Here is an 18,884-nt window from a genome sequence, read left to right as displayed (position 1 = left end):
TATATGTCTTTATGACATGTTTGTTTATATGCTTTTATGACACGATTTTATATATCGTTATAATAGTTTGACGTTACGTATTATCACAAAGCACTTTCTAATAATGACTCAGGAGAGATCTAAGGTCTTGTATAGTTACTCCTTTTGCAATAGTTTTTCGATGCATCCAAAATCTTTCATAGAATAATATGTCAAATTGATTTTCTCAATCTTCATGCCTTCATCAATGTTGTGTCTAAGTTCAAATAGAGCATAGAGATCATTTATAGTTGCTAAGGTATTTTAGAAGATTAGACATATATTCAAGGGAAGGTTTTAATTTTTATTTTTCTTCATGTTTGAGAAAAACTAACTTTTATTTAAAAAATTAAGTAAATTATTACTAAATTATGCTAAAATAATCATTAAATTTATGGAATTGTTATAAAATGATCTTTAATCTTAACAAAATTTATGGTTATTTTGTAACATATAATGATTAATTTTATAACAATCCATAAATTTAATAATCATTTTACAAATTCTACAACTTTTCTAACTTCGCCTTTCTAAATAATACAACTTCAAAGGATCTACCAAACTCACATTTCAGACAGCAACTCCAGGAAAAACCAAAACTGGGAACATGCATGCATAACGAACACAAACCAGCATGATTTTTTTATTTATTAATTCAGCCAGGAGTACTTCACTCTGGATCTTGTGGTCCTTCACTCATCTCCGACATGTCAACTAATTTCGCCAACTTGCTTAATATGTTTTCTTCTATACCGGAGCTACCGACGACGTCTTTCTTTCCTTTGTCATTCGGAGTACGACCCCACAAAGATTTACGTGCAGCCGGGAATCCTATAATACAATAGCTTCATGCATAAGACATTTCTCTACCCAAAATCCCATACTCCGAGTTGTGCTCCGGTGACAGTGTAGACACACCAGAGGGTTTTTATTGGTGCAGTACTAACATGGGAAAAGCTCTTCCATTTCACTGGCACAAAACATAGGCTATTAAGGTTTCAGGGTTTAGCAATTCCAATCAGCATTCTCTTTCTCCTAAACATCATCATGCCCATCATGATCAAATAAACGAGTTTATGCATCGTCTTTACAATCACATCTCCAACCGTAAAACATAACTCGGAATCAAACAAAAACAATCAGACATGACCTTAAGTCTACTTCCAGTAGGAGAAAATACGTACGTAAGTCCAAGCAGATTCGATCACGAGAGATTTTTAAGCTAACAAGTGGTAACTTGCTCATATCTTAACGATGCAAATTCATATTTAAACAGACATGAAACATACCAAAAAGAAAAAGTGAAGTTGCAGTATGATGTATTAAGAGTAAGTGACTGCCGGTTGATGATTCAGCTGAGTTTGGTTGCAGGTTGTCAAAGCTGTTACGTTTTCTGTTTTGGGTACCAGTATTTTGTTTTCTGTTACGTTTTCAGCCTATTGCTTCATGATTGGGTCATAGAAACATTTGGACTATATAAATTGAAGAAGAGTAAGGGGCCTAGGTCTAGTATCTTGTTGCCGACATTTTCTTTCAGCCGTCTCTTTTCCTTCCTTTATACGTTTCATCTTCTAATAGTGTTTATATCTGGATGTTTGATACAATGGATTGATTGACTGTATTGAGTGTTGTGCATTGGAATTATAATCACAGATAAGTTCGGTGTATCATTTCATGTGCTGAATATAATTGCTGATCAAGGTTATTCATTTTTTACCCTCTCGTGTTATCTTCTTCTAACCTCTCAACAGCACCCCTCGGTCCATCTCTTCTTGTTGCTCTCTGGTGGCCACACTATTGGATTGTTATAGTGCTCCATCTTTAGGAATAGAATATACAATGCAATCAGTATCGAGCCTACTGCTAGACGACAAAGAGTGACTTGCCCACGTGACGAACTTATGAAATTTTAAGAGAAAAAATAGTTAATCAATAGAAAATAAAATAGACCATCAATAAAAAACCCTAAATTATAGGAGATCAATTTAAATTTTTCAGAGGAATTATCATCTCCACCAACTTTTTCCTCGATCTATCTCTGACTAATCTTGCTCCGGCCAAATTCGACACTGCATCCTTCAAGAAATTAGTGAAGCAAAGGGGTTTACTCACCTCAGATCAAGCACTTTTAATGGTGGATCGACTGATAGATTAGTGAAGTTTTACAGTTCAAATCTCGATGTTTTCTAGGATGATTTTGCAAAGTCTATAATACCTTTAAATGGTGCAATGGTGCCTTATGCATTGTTTGATTCATTCTATTCGATTCAATTCGATCAAGCGCTCATCTCTAGTCAAAGCTGAATTATGAAACCTGCAAGTAGCTTTAGAATGTTTGTTTTTTAGCAGCCTCGTGTGTGTTCGAAGTTCAAAAAGAAGTGAATATTGGGCGTAGCTTGCTTGAACACCCAACCCTTAAATGCGATATTAGTAAAAGATAACAAATTAATGCAATCTTTCCATTTCCATGCAGTTCCCACGTATGTCTCTCTATCGAGAACCCCATCAAGATTAAGTAGATTTATTATCGAGATAATTAATATAACGATAATAAAAGAAGTTTTAGAAGAAAAAAAAAAAGAATTTATTATCGTGTCATAGAGAAATTATTATCTTCTCTATTATCTTAGTAAAGATTTTATCGATATCAATGTCTTTAATCATTCCATCCAACAACTATCTTTTTTAATCCAATCCTTTAATAAAATTATATAAGTTTTTTATGGATGATACAATTACTTCATCCTTTATTTGTAAAATATATTTTTAAATAATATTTATTCCGTCATTCTAAATAATATAATCCATACATTTTGATTAAATAAATTAATATAATATTTTTAATAATATATATTTCATAAATATTATTATAATAATTATATTGAGACAGATTACATATTAAATTCGATTTTACTTTTTGTTTTATTTATAAAATATAATTTTAAAAATTCAAATTTGATATAATTAAAGTTTTTCCATCTATTTTAATTTTAAGTTAATCTAATTAAATGAGATATAATTTATTAGTTTGATATCGTATACCAAATAGCAATTCTATCTTAGGTGCATGTTGAATCATTTTAGCGGTCAAATCCTAAAGAACGTAGTCAGGTAAGGTTAGCAAAGGAATTAAGGAAGCAAATTAAGTTGAATAATGAATAAGGAACTGAAATTATAAAGCACGAGCTTATCCATAAAACGTATAGTGAACAAGGTCAGGCCCGTGCACCTTTTCTTGCCGGCCAACCGCCGGCAGCAGCGGCCAAAGAAGACCGTTGGAGATAAAAGTAATACACGAAACCTTGAACAGCGTTTTTTATGTAACTAGAAATCTTTGTGCAGTCACATAAATAAACATTAGCAGACAAGGGTGAATGTTCGTCGGGCGTTTTGAATGGCGAAGACCAACTTCTTTGAGCTGGTAAACAAAAGGTAGCTGTTATATATGGAACAATTCCAAACCCATGCAGCTGTCTAGCTATAAATATCAACACCCACCAACCCAGCAATCACAGCAAAACCTCGAAGCTATCGAAAATTAAGCAAATCTAAAGCCTACTTACGTACTTCTCATGGCTTCTCCCACTAACTTCCTTCTTCATGCATTTCTCTTGTTGGCTCTTGCAACCACTTCCTTTTCCTTATCACCCAAATTTTACGATAAAATTTGTCCCCAAGCTTTGCCTGCCATCAAGAAAGTAGTTGATGCTGCCGTCCACCGTGAGCGACGGATGGGAGCCTCTTTACTTCGTCTGCACTTCCACGACTGCTTCGTTAATGTAACTTGATTCGTTTCACGCCCTTTTTATGTTTATTTTATGTGATCATGAACTCATTGTATTGTATTGTATTGCAGGGCTGTGATGGTTCACTTCTTCTGGATTCTACACCTGCTTTCGAAACCGAGAAAAATGCACGTGGGAATTTGAATTCTGTGAGAGGGTTTGAAGTTGTGGACCAAATAAAGGCTGAAGTGGATAGAGCTTGTGGACGACCGACTGTCTCTTGTGCTGATATCTTAGCTGTGGCAGCTCGCGACTCAGTAGTTGCGGTAAAGTCCGAATCTTTTATCAATCGAATTATAGAAAAAAGAAAAATGCAGTGTTTAATTTGTAAATGTAAATGATAATGGTTGCAGCTTGGTGGTCCGACATGGAAGGTTCGGTTGGGTAGGAAAGACTCAACCACAGCTAATAGAGCCTTAGCAGACAGCGTGCTTCCATCGGCTTCAATGGATCTCCCTGCATTAATCAACAACTTCAAGAACCAGGGCTTGAACCAAAGAGATCTTGTAGCTCTCTCCGGCGGTCACACTCTTGGATTGTCACAATGTTCCATCTTCAGGAATAGAATATACAATGCAACCAATATCGACCCTGCCTTTGCCAAACAACGTAGAGCCACTTGCCCACGCACCGGAGGTAACACTAATCTCGCTCCTTTTGATTCAACACCCGCCAAGTTCGACACTGCGTACTTCAAGAACCTGGTGAAGCAAAGGGGTTTACTCACCTCGGATCAAGCACTTTCAATGGTGGATCCACCGATAAACTTGTAAAGACTTACAGCTCGAATCCTGATGCTTTTTGGGATGATTTTGCAAAGTCTATGATTAAGATGGGGAACATTAAACCTTTAACCGGAAGTCAAGGACAAATTCGTGTCGATTGCAGGAAGGCAAATTGATTAAAGCAACAACAATGAATTGTTCTTTTTATTGTATAAATTGAATTTATAAAAGCGTCTGGTTTATTAAGTTGTATTTTATGAAAATTAAGGCACATACAAGAAATGTCAAATTATGTGCCTTTTGTATTGTTTGATTCGTTCAATTCATTGTAATCATTTCAAGTTTCTTAAGCAAAGAATAAAAGTTCTTTTTAATAGTGTTTTCATATTTGTTTTATAGTTGAAACTTTATGATTGTCCATCTCAATAATATTATCTTAAAGCTTAGAATATGATTTTTTTATTAAAATTTATTTTAAAATAAATGGTTGTTTTAACTCCTATATTATAACTAAATTATTAGTTTGGAACCTCTATAGTTTTAAATATTATAGTATGTAGGTCACACTGAAAATTTAATTATAGTACAAGTTATGGTAATTAGTTTTTATTTTATATTGGAGGACAATACATTTCTAAAGAGGAAGGTAAAATTTTAAAATTGAACTAATCAAATTGCTAAATATTCATTCGCATCAGCTGCTACTTGTTACTGTTAATTTAACCTTCTCCAAAAACCAAGGTGAGGGGCAAGGCAAAGGACGTAACTTTTTTTTTTAAATAAATAAACAAGTACAAATTTTATTTAAGATGAAGCCGGCAGCAGCCAAAGCTGAACTTTGAAGCCTCCAAGTAGCTTTAGAATCTTTGTTTTTAGCAGCCTTGAGTGTGTTTAAACTTAAAAAATAACAAATTCATGCAGTTCCTACGTATAAATTGCAACGCCCACCAACGCTGAACTCACATATAATTAATAAAGAACTTTTTTAAAAATAAGAATTTATTATTGTATTTTAAAGAAATTATTGTCTTAGAAATGATTTCATCGCTATCGGTATAGTTAACCAACAAGTTTAAGATTCATTCCCTCAATGATTCAAAAACTATTTTTCTATCCAACCCTTTGATTAAAGGATCATTCAGGTTCCTTTTGAAAGATACATCACCCCATTCTTTATTCATAAAATATAATCTTAAATTATCCAACTAAACACTATAATTTATATATTTTAATCAAATGAATTAAATAAATCAATATAACAATCTCGGTAACATACCAAACAACCTTATTTTCTGTTAAAGCTAACATTACAGTGTGTGCACGGACCCTAAAGATTATACATACATTCAAACAAAAAAGCGTGGTTCATAGATGAAGTCAACAAAAGTCTAGAGGCAGAGAGAGAGAATACAATAACAGAAGCGGAAGCCCCCAGCAGCCAATGTCCAAAGTAATAATTTAATTAGCACATTGTTTCACTGATGATAAAGTTAACTCTTTTCATCCTATTAGCAGTACGAGAAAACCATAATATATGCATTGCTCTCTTTATCGAATCATATACTTAGAGGAGATTGGAGCAGCAGCAGCCTCGTGCTGTTAAACTTTTGCAGTCCAATCATTGATTTGCAAAACCCAAAATTTATGCACTTCTTCCATTTCTATGAAGCTTCGTCGCACGTCTCTGTCTATAAATTACACCCCCAAGAATCACAACACAAACCCCACCCAGCTTCAAGCAAATTTAACCCTACTCCTCATCCTCAAGGCTCACTTCCTTGTTTATGCATTTCTTTGGTTGGGTCTTGCAGCCACTGCTTTTTCCTTACCCCCAAAATTTTATGACAAAGTTTGTCCCCAAGCTTTGCCAGCCATCAGGAAAGTTGTTGAGGCTGCTGTCCACCGTGAGCGGCGGATAGGAGCCTCTTTGCTTCGTCTGCACTTCCACGACTGCTTCGTTAACGTATGTTCATTCATTTTAGAAAAGAGTTGTACATGGTATCAGTTCATACAAGTATTTTCTAAGCTGCATGTACCTTGTGATCTAGAACTAATCATTATTGCATTGATTGCAGGGCTGTGACGGTTCACTTCTTCTGGATTGGACACCCGCTTTTGTTACCAAGAAAAATGCACGTGGAAATTTGGACTCTGTGAGAGGGTTTGAAGTTGTAGATCAACGGGTGAAGTGGATATAGAGTCTGTGGACGCCCTGTGGTCTCTAGTGCTGGTATCTTAGCCGTAGCAGCCCGAGATTCAGTAGTTGAGGTAATATCCAAATCATTTATCAATTGAATTATAGAAAAATGCTGTGTTTGATTTGTAAATGATGAAACTACGATGGTTGTAGCTTGGAGGCCCGACATGGAAGGTTCGTTTGGGAAGGAGAGACTCAACCACTGCCAGAATAGATTTAGCAAACACCTCGCTTCCATCTGTTGAAAAGTCAAGATAAGTGGCCAAATTAATGGCCAAACTATTTGGTGCAAATTGTTGAAAAAAAATTGTTAGGCACCGAAAGTATGGATTGAAAAACAATTCCACCTAAAATGTTGAAAATGTGGATGGTAAAACTATGCAATTAGTCATTGTAATTTAGGGTATTTACAAATTAGTCCTTAAAGCTTCAACTATAAATACCCTAGCTCATTTAGCTTCAAAATCATCCCAAAGCATTATAGCTTTCTTCTAATACTAGAGAGATTTTAGAGAGTTTCTTGAGAGTTGTTTTCTCCTTTTTATCTAGAGAGAATTATCATTGTTTTCTCCTTGGTAGATCGAGAGAGGTTGTAATTCCTATTTTCTCATAGTAAAATTCTTCTACCGTTGCCCGTGGTTTTTACCCTAAATATTTTAGGGGTTTTCCACGTAAATTTTGTGTCTCTTTTATCTTCATTTTATTTTCTCAAATTATCAGTTGCGATTTTGCTCTATCCGATAGCCGTCTTCCGCAACAATTGGTATCATAGCTAGATTAGAGTGTGTAATATCTACTTATTGTCTTTGTGGTTGCCACCAAAAGGTGGATCCTCCAACATAAGAAAGTAAGAAGTTATTACCCATTCTTTGAAGGTTCCAGAGAACTATTCACGATAGTGAAATAGTGGGAGCTATCCGTAAAAGAAGCTATGGCAACGAAATTTGATATTGAAAAGTTCAATGAGAGAAATTTCTCATTGTGGAAATTAAAGATGAAGGCCATCCTGAGGAAAGACGGGTGTCTAGCGGCTATCAGTGAAAGGCCGGTGGATTTTGCAGATGACATCAAATGGAACGAGATGGACGGGAATGCTATGGCAAACTTTCATCTAGCATTAGCAAATGAAGTATTGTCAAGCATCGAGGAGAAGAAGACAGCTAAGGAGATATGGGATCATCTCACCAAATTGTACGAGGCCACATCGCTGCACAATAAAATTTTCCTTAAAAGGAAATTGTACACTCTCCGTATGCCAGAATCTACTTCAGTGACGGAGCACTTAAATACACTGAACACCTTATTTTCTCAGCTTACATCCTTAAGCTGTAAAATAGGAGAACAAGAACGTGCTGAACTTCTACTTCAAAGTTTACCGGATTCATACGATCAACTCATCATCAACTTGACAAACAGTAATGTCACCAGTTTAGTCTTCGATGATGTTGCAGCTGCTGTTCTACAAGAAGAAAATCGGCGCAAGAACAAGGAAGACAGACAAGTAAATCTGCAACAAGCAGAAGCGTTGACAACGATGAGAGGAAGATCAACAGAACGTGGCCAAAGCAGCAGTCACAAACATGGTAGATCGAAGTCGAGGAGCAAGAAGAAGTTAAACTGTTACAACTGTGGAAAGAAGGGTCACTTGAAGAAGGATTGTTGGAGTCTAAATAAAAACTCCAATTCACAAGGCAATACCGCAAACACTTCAGATGATGGAGATGCTTTATGCTGTGAAGCATCAACCACCGTAGAAGGAAGAAAACGATTTGCAGATATATGGCTCATTGATTCGGGAGCAACATATCACATGACCTCAAGAAGAGAATGGTTCCATCATTATGAACCTGTCTCAGGAGGATCTGTTTATAGTTGCAATGATCATGCCTTAGAGATCGTTGGCGTGGGAACCGTCAAATTGAAGATGTATGACGGAACAATTAAAGTTGTTCGAGATGTGCGGCACGTGAAAGGCCTGAAGAAAAATTTATTATCCTACAGATTGTTGGATAATAATGCAAGCAAGATTGAAACTCGGAAAGGAATCATTAAGGTGTTCCGTGGAGCGCTTGTGGTACTGAAAGGTGAAAAGATAGCTACAAACTTGTACATGCTGAAGGGAGAGACTTTGGTAGAAGCAGAAGCCTCTATTGCCTCATGTAGTTCAGATTCGGCAATGCTATGGCATCAGAAACTTCGACACATGTCAGAACAAGGAATGAAAGTCCTTATGGAGCAAAAGCTACTTCCAGGCTTAACAAAGGCATCACTTCTTTTGTGTGAGCATTGCATAACAAGTAAGCAGCACCGGTTGAAATTCAACACATCAAATTCTAGAGGCAAAAGTGTTCTAGAATTGGTTCACTCTGACGTATGGCAAGCACCAGTTACATCCCTAAGCGGAGCAAAATACTTTGTCTCATTTATTGATGACTACTCCAGGAGATGTTGGGTGTACCCTATTAAGAAGAAATCAGATGTGTTTTTCACTTTCAAAAACTTCAAAGCGCGGGTGGAACTTGATTCTGGAAATAAGATCAAGTGTTTCAGAACAGATAATGGAGGAGAATACACAAGCGAAGAATTTGATGACTTTTGCAGGAAATAAGGCATCAAAAGACAGTTCACAGTGGTGAACACTCCTCAACAAAATGGAGTGGCAGAGCGGATGAACAGAACCTTGTTAGAAAGAACAAGAGCAATGTTGAAGGATGCAGGCCTAGAAAAATCATTCTAGGCAGAAGCAGTCAATACCGCCTGTTATTTGGTGAATCAAGCTCCATCAACTGCAATAGAGCTGAAGACACCAATGGAGATGTGGACTGGTAAACCAGCTGATTATTCAAACCTCCATGTATTTGGAAGTATTGTGTATGTGATGTACAACTCCTAAGAAATTTCAAAGCTGGATCCAAAATCCAGGAAATGCAAATTCTTGGGGTATGCTGATGGTGTAAAGGGGTATCGCTTGTGGGACCCTACTGCCCGCAAAGTGATCATTAGCAGGGATGTTATCTTTGTAGAAGATAAGTTACAAAGAAAAGAAGATCATGATAGCGCTGAAAAGTCAGAGACTACACAGATACATGTGGAAAATGAGGTTGAACAAGGAGATTCTTCTGAAGCAGAACCAACACATGATGAACAAGAACTAGGGAGTTCTGAAACTCCAACAACTCGTCAATCAGATCGTGTGAGAAGACGTCTCAATTGGCACTCAGATTATGTTATAGAAGGTAATATTGCATACTGCCTTTTAACAGAGGACGGTGAGCCATCAACATACCAGGAGGCAATAAACAGCTCAGATGCTTCACTGTGGATGATGGCGATGCAAGAAGAAATCGAAGCCCTTCATAAAAATAATACATGGGACCTTGTGCCACTACCACAAGGAAGGAAGCCAATTGGTAACAAATGGGTCTTCAAAATCAAGCGAAATGGTGACGATCAAGTGGAGAGGTATCGTGCAAGATTGGTGGTCAAAGGATATGCTCAGAAAAAAAAGTATCGATTTCAATGAAATATTTTCTCCTGTGGTTCGACTAACAACAGTTCGAGTAGTTTTGGAAATGTGTGCTACATTGAACTTACATCTAGAGCAGCTAGATGTTAAAACAGCTTTTCTTCATGGAAATCTTGAAGAAGAAATTTATATGCTCCAGCCTGAAGGTTTTGAAGAAAAAGAAAAGAATAACTTGGTTTGCAGGTTGAACAAATCTCTGTACGGTCTAAAGCAGGCGCCGAGGTGTTGGTATAAGAGATTTGATTCCTTCATTATGTGCCTTGGATACAACAGACTTAATGCAGACCCTTGTGCTTATTTCAAGAGGTCTGGTGATAACGATTTTGTTATATTGTTGTTGTATGTGGATGACATGTTGGTTGCAGGACCCAAAAAAGATCATATTGAAGAATTGAAGGTACAACTGGCTAGGGAATTTGAAATGAAGGACTTGGGATCAGCAAACAAGATTCTAGGGATGCAAATTCACCGAGACAGAAGTAATAGGAAGATTTGGCTTTCACAAAAGAATTACTTGAAGAATATATTGTCACGATTCAGCATGCAAGATTGTAAGCCAATTTCTACCCCTCTTCTTATTAACTTCAAATTATCCTCCAGTATGAGTCCTAGCAGTGAAGAAGAGAGGATGGAGATGTCTCGAGTACCGTATGCATCAGTAATAGGAAGTTTAATGTTCGCTATGATATGCACAAGACCAGACATTGCACAAGCAGTGGGAGTGATTAGTCGGTACATGGCAAATCCAGGCAAAGAGCATTGGAATACAGTAAAGAGGATCCTGAGATACATCAAAGGGACTTCAAATGTTGCATTATGTTACGGATGATCAAACTTACTAGTCAATGGGTATGTAGATTCTGACTTTGCAGGCGATTTGGATAAAAGCAAATCTACTACATGATATGTGTTTAAAGTTGCTGGTGGAGCTGTAAGCTGGATTTCAAAATTGCAGTCAGTTGTGGCTACATCCACAACAGAAGCAGAATATGTAGCAGCTACACAAGCCAGTAAAGAAGCAATTTGGTTGAAGATGCTATTGGAGGAGCTTGGGCACAATCAATAGTATGTCTCTCTGTTTTGTGACAGTCAAAGTGCCTTGCATCTAGCAAGGAATCCAGCATTTCATTCAAGGACAAAGCACATACGAGCAATACCATTTCATTCGTGAAAAGGTGGAAGAAGGGACGGTAGATATGCAGAAGATCCATACCAAAGACAACATAGCAGATTTCATGACTAAGGCGATCAGTACTGATAAATTTACTTGGTGTCGATCCTCCTGTGGCCTGTCAGAGATGTAAGCAACATGAAGGTACAAGGTAGAAAGAATGGTGTGAAGATATGATTGTTCCAATCAAATCTTCAAGTGGGAGATTGTTGAAAAGTCAAGATAAGTGGCCAAATTAATGGCCAAACTATTTAGTGCAAATTGTTGAAAAAAAATTGTTAGGCACCGAAAGTATGGATTGAAAAACAATTCCACCTAAAATGTTGAAAATGTGGATGGTAAAACTATGCAATTAGTCATTGTAATTTAGGGTATTTACAAATTAGTCCTTAAAGCTTCAACTATAAATACCCTAGCTCATTTAGCTTCAAAACCATCCCAAAGCATTATAGCTTTCTTTCAATACTAGAGATATTTTAGAGAGTTTCTTGAGAATTGTTTTCTCCTTTTTATCTAGAGAGAATTATCATTGTTTTCTCCTTGGTAGATCGAGAGAGGTTGTAATTCCTATTTTCTCATAGTGAAATTCTTCTACCGTTGCCCATGGTTTTTACCCTAAATATTTTAGGAGTTTTCCACGTAAATTTTGTCTCTTTTATCTTCATTTTATTTTCTCAAATTATCAGTTGCGATTTTGCTCTATCCGATAGCCGTCTTCCGCAACACCATCGGCATCAATGGATCTCCCTGACTTGATCAACAACTTCAAGAAGCAGGGCTTGAACAAGAGAGATCTCGTAGCTCTCTCCGGTGGTCACACCATCGGATTCTCACAATGTTTTATCTTTAGGAACAAAATCTATAATGCAACCAACATTGATCCTGCTTTTGCCAAAGACCGTAGAGCCACATGTCCACGCACCGGAGGGAACACGAACCAAGCTCCTTTCGACTCAACGCCTGCTCATTTTGACACGACATACTTCAAAAACTTGGTGAAGCTAAGGGGTCTACTCACCTCGGATCAAGCACTTTTCAATGGTGGCTCCACTGATAAACTCGTAAAGAGTTACAGCTTGAACCCTAATGCTTTCTGGGTTAATTTTGGAAAGTCTTTGATTAGGATGGGAAACATTAAGCCTTGACTGGAAAGCAAGGACAAATTCGTGTTAACTGTAGGAAGTTGAATTATTGAAGCTCTAAAAGTTTATTTTCACTTAATTATTGCTAAACTTGTCTTTGTTGTTAAATAAGAGATCTTACACTTCTATAATAATAATAAAAAGCACCCATAGAAGATCAAATATCATGGGTCTTGTTATTTGATTCGCAGTATAATAAGAAATTTTCCATTTTAAATGATACAGATCCTAAAAGTGAATGAACCCCACATGTATTCCCCATGGAAACTAATTTTAATACTCTCTTCCCCATGAAAGAAGAGAAGATACAAAATCCAATTGGACAATATTGTGTATTTTTCTATCATATTTTTTGAACCTATTATTTAAATGATAAATCACCAAAGTGAATGTACATCTGGGGGAGGAAAGGAACCCCCAATATGGGTTGGCCTTGCAACTGTAGACCTTCCAACAGCTTCTCCTCCAGAACTTTCTTGCTTAATACCCCATTCCTTCCTGCCAAACCAACAACAATATCCCAACATGAATCAGACTAACACCCAATTTACAGATTTTACAAACTCATATAGTAAACAAAGAGAATCTACAAACCAAAACATGTCCCTAGCCCCCCTACATGTGTATGTGAACTTGCATTTGGAAATTGCTCGACATATCGGTTCAAAATCTTTAATAATAAACAGTTCTGCCTATTACATTCTACCTCAGATTTGAATGTCTATGTTTTGAACCTGAGCAAATGATATACACACTTAAGAACATATGCATCAAACCATCCAGAAACTATTGCTGCATTTCTCAAATGTTTTTTTCCTTAAGTATTAACAAATCAAACCAAAGACGCAGGACAGTTTGGTCACATATTCCTAGAAGACTAGTAATTTCCGTAGTACAACATTTCCACCGCACAGCTTACCCAAACCCAAGAGAGAAGGTAGAGCTAAAAGATATAAAAATCAAATTCCTAAAAGTCTAATAACTTCCTGCAGTACAATTCTTCCGGTCAATTACAGATAAGTTTAAAATGCCAAGACGTTGTCTACTTAAAGTCAATAATTCGATGAATCAACAAGAAATGGACAACATTCAAGGTTTTTGGCTTTCATCTACAACTCTGTGAAACCTTAGCAATTAATGGTAATATATAAGTTAGATGAACTCACTTGGGCCAACAATTCAAAGTAGACAGCTCAAATGGATGTGTACAAGCAGCTCCACTAGGAATTCCATAACTACTTTCACTCACATCCTCCTGAGGCTTAATAGGAAAATGAGTATCACCGTCAGAAAATGGTGGAAAGAAAGCATTCTGAAGACATGGATCCTGATCACTTGGACCATTTACAGGATTGAATGCCCCAGCAAGCTGGCTGTTACCAAGAAAAACCTGCTGAGGAGATTGTGTACCAGCAAGTAAAGGGTCCTCATTCAAAAACAATGATTCCATAGTGTTCTGCGTATAAGGGTGGGCAAAGTTTTCCTTATTTGATATATTATGCTCCAAGGGTAAAAGCCAGCTTGCAGGACCAGTACCACCCACCAAACCCAGACCATCCTCAAGGAGAGAACTATTCCAAATCTGCCATGTCCCCGTATCATTTGCATTTGTAACATCCACAGGGTAAGAGCGAAGATCTTGGGCCTTTGGGGTAGTCGGGAACCTATTTGAATTGTTATGCCTTTCATCAGCAGATCGTAATCTTGACAAGGGGCACTCAATAGGCGAGGGCTTGTTAACTTCGGAAGAAGCGGATATTATTCATAGCTCGAGGCCTTTCCATACCTATACTGATATCCCTTCCATAGCCAGCACCTGAGTCCAACTGAAAATTATCAAGCAACTCTGAAACAGGCCCAAGCAAGGATACGGGATCAGGGACATAACATGGGTCTTCAAAAAACTCTGGTTCTTCTGGAATAAATTCATGAAGCCCTTCAGAAGTACTAGAATATGCTGGTCCAACAGCAGGTGAGAAACCTAAACTACTGCTGGGGACTCCATTTTGATATGTAGAAATAAATGGTGATGGCAGTGCAAAATTGATAGGACTATCAAATGTTTGCATTGTTGAAGAATGGCCAGGAAATGGTGGGCTAGCTTCTGCTTGAATCTTTGAATTTGGTCTGGTAATAACATTTTCATTTGAAACTGGAGCAACAGAGGGTGAATTAGTGAATAACTGTTGCCAAGATTTTTTTGGTGCTGCCCTTGGTAGGGGTCCAGAAAGCACCTGCAGTGAGCAGCCCAATGTAACACTGTCATCTTCAAGAAAAATTGTTATAACGCACTGAAGTGCAAAAAATCCCAAAGAACACCCGATTCTAGAGAATTGGAAAATGCTTATCTGGAAAAAAAAAAGATGGGTGGGAGGATTTTAAGCATAAACTCAGTTAGAATATTTGACTAACATGGAAATCAAGAAAAAAATTCATTTAGCACTGAAGATAACTGGTGCCTGCCCTTAATAGCAATAGTAATTTATACTAGTTGCAAGCAATATGGATTCTACTAATTTACGAAACCAATGAACTCAACAAACAGAATCAAGAACTTACAGGGTAGCTGCTTTTAGCATTCTTATCATCTCCATTGATACTAGGCTTCTCAGATACACACTCAGGTGCACAAAAATCTCTCCTATGGTCAGAAGTACTTGCATGGTCAACAAAATTGGTAGTTTTCTTTTCCTTTGTAATAGTAGCAGGAGTATTAGCACTCTTTCCAAAGAAACTACTTCCACTAAAAGCCTTAGACGATGAAAAAAATGTACCCCTCACACGATCAAAGTATCTAGTACCAGAATTTACTCGACTAAAGTTATTTGAAGAAGTATATTTCAGCCCATGTCCTGTTTCTAGCGTACGTGCCTTGACATTATCCAGCCCAGACTTCTGATGTTCCCAGTTATCAATCTCACTCTTCTTATCAATGTCACGTTTCCGTTCAGTTTCCATACTGGTTCTCTTTTCAACTTCTTCAACATCAGAATTGCTCTTACTAGATGCCTTATCTTTCTCTTTCCTTCTATATTGACGCTTCTTTTCAGCCTCCTTTTTCATCTCTTTCTCCCTAACAGGTGTAGATAATTTGCTACAATTTTTTTCAGTCTCCAGTTTTTCATCCCTCAGTTTCCTTTGTTCCTCCACCAATCTTGCAACCTCCTCTCTTTGCTTTCTCTCTTCTTCCTCCAAAAGCTCCTTTTCTAATCTAGCCTGTCTCTTTTCTTCAGCTTTTCGGCGAGCTTTCTCTCCTCTTCTCTCTTGGAAGCTTGTCCCATTTTCACCCCTCTTAGTCAACATCCTCCGGTGGTGTGAATCAAATGAACCATCATCCCTCGATGAACTAAACCTAAAAATCTTTCTAAAAAGCCACCTAATGCTCAAGAAGAAGGATGTCAACAGCTTGCATGAAAAAATAACAATGCCTGAATAAAACTTCTCCGTCAAACAATCCTCGTCTCCACCAAAAACTCCAGTGCCATTCCTCCGCCAATAGCTAGGCTTCCCCGAAACAGACCTAGCAACCCAGTTGCCATTTTCCAACTGTCCAGGCATCCACACATTTTCAGACCACCCCTTACCATTCAAGATTCTCCCGCCTTTTCCTACGAGATCCTTAATAATACCAGAATTTGAGATTCTCATACCAGGCGGTGCAGGCAAGTCTAAAACAGGTCTCTTCGAAATATGGCCACAATAAGAGCACATAAACCGACCACCACCAGGGTTCTGATCCCTATAAGGAGTCAGGCAGTTCCGACACCTTCGTGTTGCAGTCTTCCGAAGCTTCTGCAATTCTATAGCCTCAAACCTCTTGCGCTCCCTGAGACGTTGATTCCTTTTAACCCGCCAAGCAGATATCTGAGGCGTCAAAATCTCATACCAAAAAAGAGTAACCAGAAGCACAAATACACAAGCCAACCTAGGGGAGGTAATCTCAAATCGAAAATCTGGCGGCAAAAGCTGAGAAAGAGCCCATAAACCTATGAGAGGTATAACTAACCAAGGCAGCATGGCAGCAACCCGTCGAGACCACTTCTGAATCACACACAGTATACACATTATCTTCTAACCCCCACCTATTTTCCCCGTCTATACAATCAACCCAAAATAAAACCTAAAAGTCAGACCTCCAATCCCTGCAATTTCCTTTTCAAAAGACAATGTCCCAAAATCGAAAACCCTAACTTCTCATCCGAAACGAAAATAACTATTAAACGCAGCCGTTCCTTGGTGCTTCAAGAACCCTACACAGCATTTACAATCGCAAATCCTTAAAATAGAAAACAAAACAAAACCTAGACCCGCATAATGGTTCAATCGTCAAACAATTATATACATTTAAAATACAACGAAATCCCCAGAAATGGATCGATTTAAGGTCCCCCTTCCCCAAAAAAAGGTTCCTTTGCAAATACTCAATAGACTACGTGAGGTATTCGAGGAACTTACAGAATCAGGTGTCCCTTCCGGAGCCTAATCGGGTCGGCGCCGTGAATTGATGCCTTTTTTTTTCTCTTACCGACAAAGAAACGGTAAGAATCTTTTTTTGTTTTTTGAGAGATGAAAATTTTGTACGAAAGAAAGGGATAAGAGAGAAGAAGAAAATGGGGACGAAAAGAACATTAATTTTTATAGTATAAGCAATCCTTTATGAACCAGTTTTACCGAACCGGTTTTTTGTAAACTCGGATTCTTTGAAAGGTTCGGTTTAATTATACTTACTTCTTTTAGAGAAAAAAGAATTAGGATATGCTTACTTAATATAAAATATTTTTTAATTTTACATAACTTAATTGTTAGATAAATAAAAATGAACAATTAAAATTATTTTTATTTTTTTTCAATGAATATTCTTTTATTTTTTACTGTTAATATCATCTGTATATTTTTATTCACCAAATAATTCTAAATTAATTTTTTTTAATTTTACATTAAATAATTAAATTATATCTCATATTTTAATTTTCCTTTTTTAATCTTATCATGAAAACATGTGTAAATAAATTTAGTTACCTTTTTTAATTCACGATAAATGTGTTTAAATAAATTAAATGAGATAAATAAAAAATTATTTTCTCAACTAAGACGAAACGAACCATGCGTGTGAAAGACGTTGAGGTCACTTGGCATTTTTAGGAAGATGCCAAAAAGACATATTATTTCAACCTTTAAATTTTCTAATAAAATAATTTTTTCAAATTCAACCTTTAAACGATAAATTCAAATAAAATAATATTTTTCATTATATTTAATTTTTGCAACTTAATTGTTAAATATTTTTATTTCTGATATTATTTCAATTTGATAATTTTCTAAATTTTATACATAAATTTAATTTTTTTTTTATTCTTATGATGTATTTAAATATCATATATAGATGTGTTGTAAATAAGTTTTGTTTTTAATTTTCTAATGATCTAATATTCTTAGTAATCTAGACGGTGAAGAAGAACGTTAAATATTTATCATAATATAATTAGACATTCACACTTTAAATAAGTAAAAAAATTAAAAAATAGAAAGAAAATATTTATTAATGATGAGTGAATGATTTTTTTCATAGGGATGGAGCCTATTTATAGACTTTTAAAAACTTAAAAATTAAATAGAATATAAAAAATTGAATTAGATTAGGATGTTGAATAAATAAATATTAAATGAGATTTTTGAATCTAAAATTCCCAAGGTTGACACTGAGGATCGGATCATCCGAACTCGATGAGTTTTGATCTTATTTAATTATATTGGATTGTATTTTTTAAGAAACAAGTTTATATTAGATCGGATCGGGATTTTTAGAATATAAGTTTGAGTTGGATTGAATTCAGATTTAGAATGGAAGATACTCGATATGACCTAGAAAATAATATAATTATATTTTATATATTTAAAGATAATTACAATAATACTCTTATCTATATTGATTTCTTCTAATTAGATATTTATTTTATCGAATAAAATTAAGAATATTTTTATAAATATATTTGTGTCGGATTATGATTTTATCTCAAAGACGAATAGATTTTTGGTCGGATAAAATTATCTTAAATACGACTTGGATCAAATTTTAAGTAAAATATATATATTTTTTCAATCGAGTCATACAGACAAAAAAAAACCTGACTTAATCCGAACCATGTCCGTCCCTAGGTTACACCGTCCTCTGTCTCTAGGCCGATATGAACTTATTCTGGATCAGTATTTGACATTTTGGAAGGTTACCAAACTAGGAATTTGTTATGGGCTTCGTTTGATTGAGGTTGACACTTTTGGGTTAGATTTCACTTGTGGGTCTTCAAGGCCTAAATGCTTCT

The 18,884-nt window shown here is 36.3% G+C and overlaps 1 protein-coding gene and 2 pseudogenes across 1 annotated transcript; 2 read left to right on the top strand and 1 right to left on the bottom strand.

Annotated features, from left to right (window-relative positions):
* The first annotated feature begins 3,578 nt into the window (after nucleotides 1–3,578).
* Nucleotides 3,579–4,740, top strand: LOC120198621 (annotated as a pseudogene).
* Nucleotides 4,741–12,107: 7,367 nt separating this feature from the next.
* LOC120198629 lies at nucleotides 12,108–12,749 on the top strand (annotated as a pseudogene).
* Nucleotides 12,699–17,174, bottom strand: LOC120198611 (stress response protein nst1-like). Its single transcript, XM_039199922.1, is given in 5 exon segments — nucleotides 12,699–13,062; nucleotides 13,731–14,320; nucleotides 14,322–14,798; nucleotides 15,124–16,814; nucleotides 17,020–17,174. Coding segments are annotated over 4 exon segments (2,694 nt in total). The 5' UTR covers nucleotides 16,630–16,814; nucleotides 17,020–17,174; the 3' UTR covers nucleotides 12,699–12,941.
* Nucleotides 17,175–18,884: the final 1,710 nt, after the last annotated feature.

This window comes from Hibiscus syriacus, unplaced genomic scaffold, assembly GCF_006381635.1.
Source record: "Hibiscus syriacus cultivar Baekdansim isolate YM2019G1 unplaced genomic scaffold, ASM638163v2 tig00004779_pilon, whole genome shotgun sequence".
Taxonomy (NCBI): Eukaryota; Viridiplantae; Streptophyta; class Magnoliopsida; order Malvales; family Malvaceae; genus Hibiscus; species Hibiscus syriacus.
This window is presented reverse-complemented; position numbering and strand designations above follow the sequence as displayed.